Source organism: Primulina tabacum, chromosome 3 (assembly GCF_025594145.1).
Source record: "Primulina tabacum isolate GXHZ01 chromosome 3, ASM2559414v2, whole genome shotgun sequence".
NCBI classification, from domain to species: Eukaryota; Viridiplantae; Streptophyta; class Magnoliopsida; order Lamiales; family Gesneriaceae; genus Primulina; species Primulina tabacum.
This window is the reverse complement of record NC_134552.1, coordinates 17,595,809-17,599,294: the sequence shown is the minus strand read 5'-3', so window position 1 is coordinate 17,599,294 and position 3,486 is coordinate 17,595,809. Positions and strand designations below refer to the sequence as shown.

Here is a 3,486-nt window from a genome sequence, read left to right as displayed (position 1 = left end):
TTGTACGTAGTCAGTCTATCATTTCAGTAGTCTATTACAGTATTTTATTTTCAGTAGTCTATTACAGTAGTTTTCAGAACTTATTTTCAGAAGTCTATTAGAACTTATTATTTCTAGTTCCTCCTCCCCAAATTATGAAACCTGGTTTGCTCTGATACCACTTCAATGTCACGCCCCAGGACGGGGGTTGGTTGACACCGGCGTTGCTCTCAAATTCACATTCGAAAACAACAAGCCTCAAAAGTACAGAATTCAGAAACCAGTCTTTTATTCATAATACTTAATATTCAATGTCTGATGCAACTCAATTAATAATGTTTTACAGCGGAAAGGTAAAACCAGAAATACAATGTCTGAACAGATGCAGCGGATATAAATTATAAATCAGAACTGAAAACAACGATCTTCATCACCAGCCCCAAAATTGAATATGCTCTTCTTCTTCTAACTTTTCTTCATCGTTCTTATCTGATATGTGTTTGGTGGGTGAGTGATATGGTTGTCACTCAGTAAAGCAGGGGCGGGAATAACTCCCAGTTTTCGAAATCGTTTTCAACAGAAACAGTAATACAATAATATACAGAAACTTATATTTTCGGAACAGTAATCAGAATTCAGATATCATAGGTTTCAGAACAGAAATCACAATTAGTAAGCACTGAGCACGTTAGTGAATTTCATGGCTAAACTGATATCAGTCCCCTATATGTTCTCTCCTCTAAGGGGTGAGGACAGAATCAGAATCAGAATTCAGAAGTGTTCAAAATATATATTCCTACCATTAGTTCACTAGGGAGTTTCAGTGCTTCAAAATCATATATCAGAAATCAAACATACAGAACTGAACTTTAAAACAGAATTATCAAACAGATTTCAAGATATTTATATATAAGCTCATTTACCGTAATTTGCTAGAGTTTTTCGGCTGAAGTCTGGAAATCTGCTTGCCTCGCTACTGGATTTTACAGCTTCGAAAAATGCATTCTCTTAGCTCTAATTTCAAGTGATAACTCAAGATTTTGGTAACATCAATTCAGAGATTGAGGGTGCTATTTATAGGCCAAAATCTGACTGTTAGTCTTCCAATTAATGACCATAATATGCCATTAACAGCCTTTATTTCATGTTAAATGCTTCAGTTACAAGTCCTGAGCAGAACCAGTAGCTATCTGCTTGAATATCGCTACTGAACTCTTCTGCTGCTGGAATTGTTAGCTTCTGCTGAAATTTGCTAGCTGCTGCTACTGCTGGAATTTCAGGTTCTCACAAATTCGATATGATATTTAATATCGAAGTGTCAATATATATTTATATATATATGTGTGTGTGTGTATTTTAATAGTTGAATTATTACAAGTTGGACCTATAAGTAATTTTAATAGAATAATATGTGTATTTGAATAAATATTTCATTGATAATTTCTAAATATTGTGAAATTTCTTAATTTACTAAGGTCAAACGTTGTGTAGATCCACTTATTATTTCTCAGCTTTGTGAAATTTCACAATGGTAAATGATTGAGGAAACACTGCAACATTAGTCTCATATATATGTTTCTTTTTTTAGATTTTATCTTGGGTTTTTTTTTTACCATCATGATCATTTTTCTGAGGTGTAACTGATGTAGCACATATATAAATCCTACCAGTTCCGACATGACATTGATATGTGTAATAAAATATTAATATCCCGACAAAAAATTACTGAAAATCCCATAAATAAAACCCAGAAATAAAAACACATTACTAAGATTATGTCAAAAGGGTTTGTTATTGGATAAGAAACCGGCCCATGTTTGCTTGCTTCATTTGTGCAAAATTTGAGATAATAAATATAAAAATAAAGAATAAATTGGACACCAAATTTATGTGGAAAACTCCTAAAAATTATTAGGGTAAAAATCATGAGAAAGATGAAAAAAATTTCACTATAATATTTTATAGTGTACAACTCATTCACCGTTTTTCCAAAACGAACACACACTCTCTTAATACAGGAGAACAAACACCTCACAAATATTATAAAATCAAACATTCAAATGCTATAAGATGAGAAAAAACTTGAAGAAGAGGCAATAAAATAATCGAATTATGTCTCTTGTATAATCAAATTTTGACCACATGCATTAATTGAATTACGTACGAAATTTCCGCAACCAATCATCTGCTACCAACTTTCGAATTTGACAGCACACACATTTGATGCATTTAATGGAAAACACGTTTCTTTGCCTACAATATATATATACGGCTGACTTATAAAAATATTTTTAAATAAAATTTAAAAAATACAAAGTGGTATAGTTGGATGTTATTTAGAAACATAATTGCTTGCGAGCTGCACATTCGTGTATAAAGTCAAGTAGTCGACCCTTTCTCTACCTCTTACTGGAAATGGGGAGAGTGACCAACCAAACCACGGCGGCGCCACTACCTTCTTTAACGATCAAACACTTCAGCCACCCCCATGACCTCCATCCACTCCCATCCAACTACCCACAAAATCTCGCTGGCCTTTGTTCAGCCTGCAAACTTCCATCCAGCGGGATGATGTACACATGCCCACCATGCAACTTCATCCTCCACCAATCATGTGCTCAGCTCCCGAAGCTCATCACCCACCCCGCCCACTGCAGCCACTGCAGTTATGATCTCCATGTCCGCTGTTCTATCAAGCCACTCAAGATCAGACACCGAGCCCATCCCTGCGATCTCAATCTCACGTTTCAAACTCCTTACGCTAATTCCAAGGGATTCTCGTGCGATATTTGTCGCATGATCGGAGAAAAGCAGTGGCTATACCGATGTGATTCATGCCAGTTTGATGTTCATATGGACTGTACGGCATCTCAGCTGCAGATTCTGCATCACCACCAGGCGCTACCAAGTTCAAATACTTCTCATTATCATAGTCAACTGATGCACAGCGCAAGTACCGCTGGGATCCCCAGTCACCATGGGTTTAACCAGTTCCAGGGCCCAGTAAATCCGGGTGGATTCAATGGACCTGTTCCGGCAAATCAACACTTGATGCAGAACAATCAGCAGCCGATTGGAGGTGGTTTTGGAAGCAATTTGTTGATGGATGCGATGGGTCGAGTGGTGGAAGGAGTGATGCAGCAGGTGGCGGCGACTGCCGTTCAAGAAGTCATCGGTGCGGGTGATGTTGGAGGCGGCGATGCCGGAGCCTTGTCCGGTGATGTATCTTCATATTAATTTGGATGGTACTGTTTTCGTTATTTTTTATGTATGTTTTTTGAAACATATGTTTTAAGGATTTTCGACGCAAAATAATGATTTTTATTTTTTTAAATTTTCAGTAAAAACTATGGTTTTGATCATAGAAAAAAAAAAGAACCGTTTCGTTCATCCATATAAATGTTTGTTCATTTTTCAGCAAGTGTTCTATTATATACGTTCCAACTTTTCATGTTCTCTCTTTTTTATTTAGGATTGGAAAAATGTTTTTTTTTTTTCCATTAACTT

The 3,486-nt window shown here is 36.2% G+C and overlaps 1 protein-coding gene across 1 annotated transcript; it reads left to right on the top strand.

Moving 5' to 3' along the window:
- The first annotated feature begins 2,394 nt into the window (after nt 1-2,394).
- LOC142538534 (uncharacterized) lies at nt 2,395-3,216 on the top strand. The gene has a single exon (XM_075643851.1). The coding sequence runs from the start codon at nt 2,395-2,397 to the stop codon at nt 3,214-3,216; it is 822 nt and encodes a 273-aa protein (XP_075499966.1).
- The last annotated feature ends 270 nt before the right edge of the window (nt 3,217-3,486 follow it).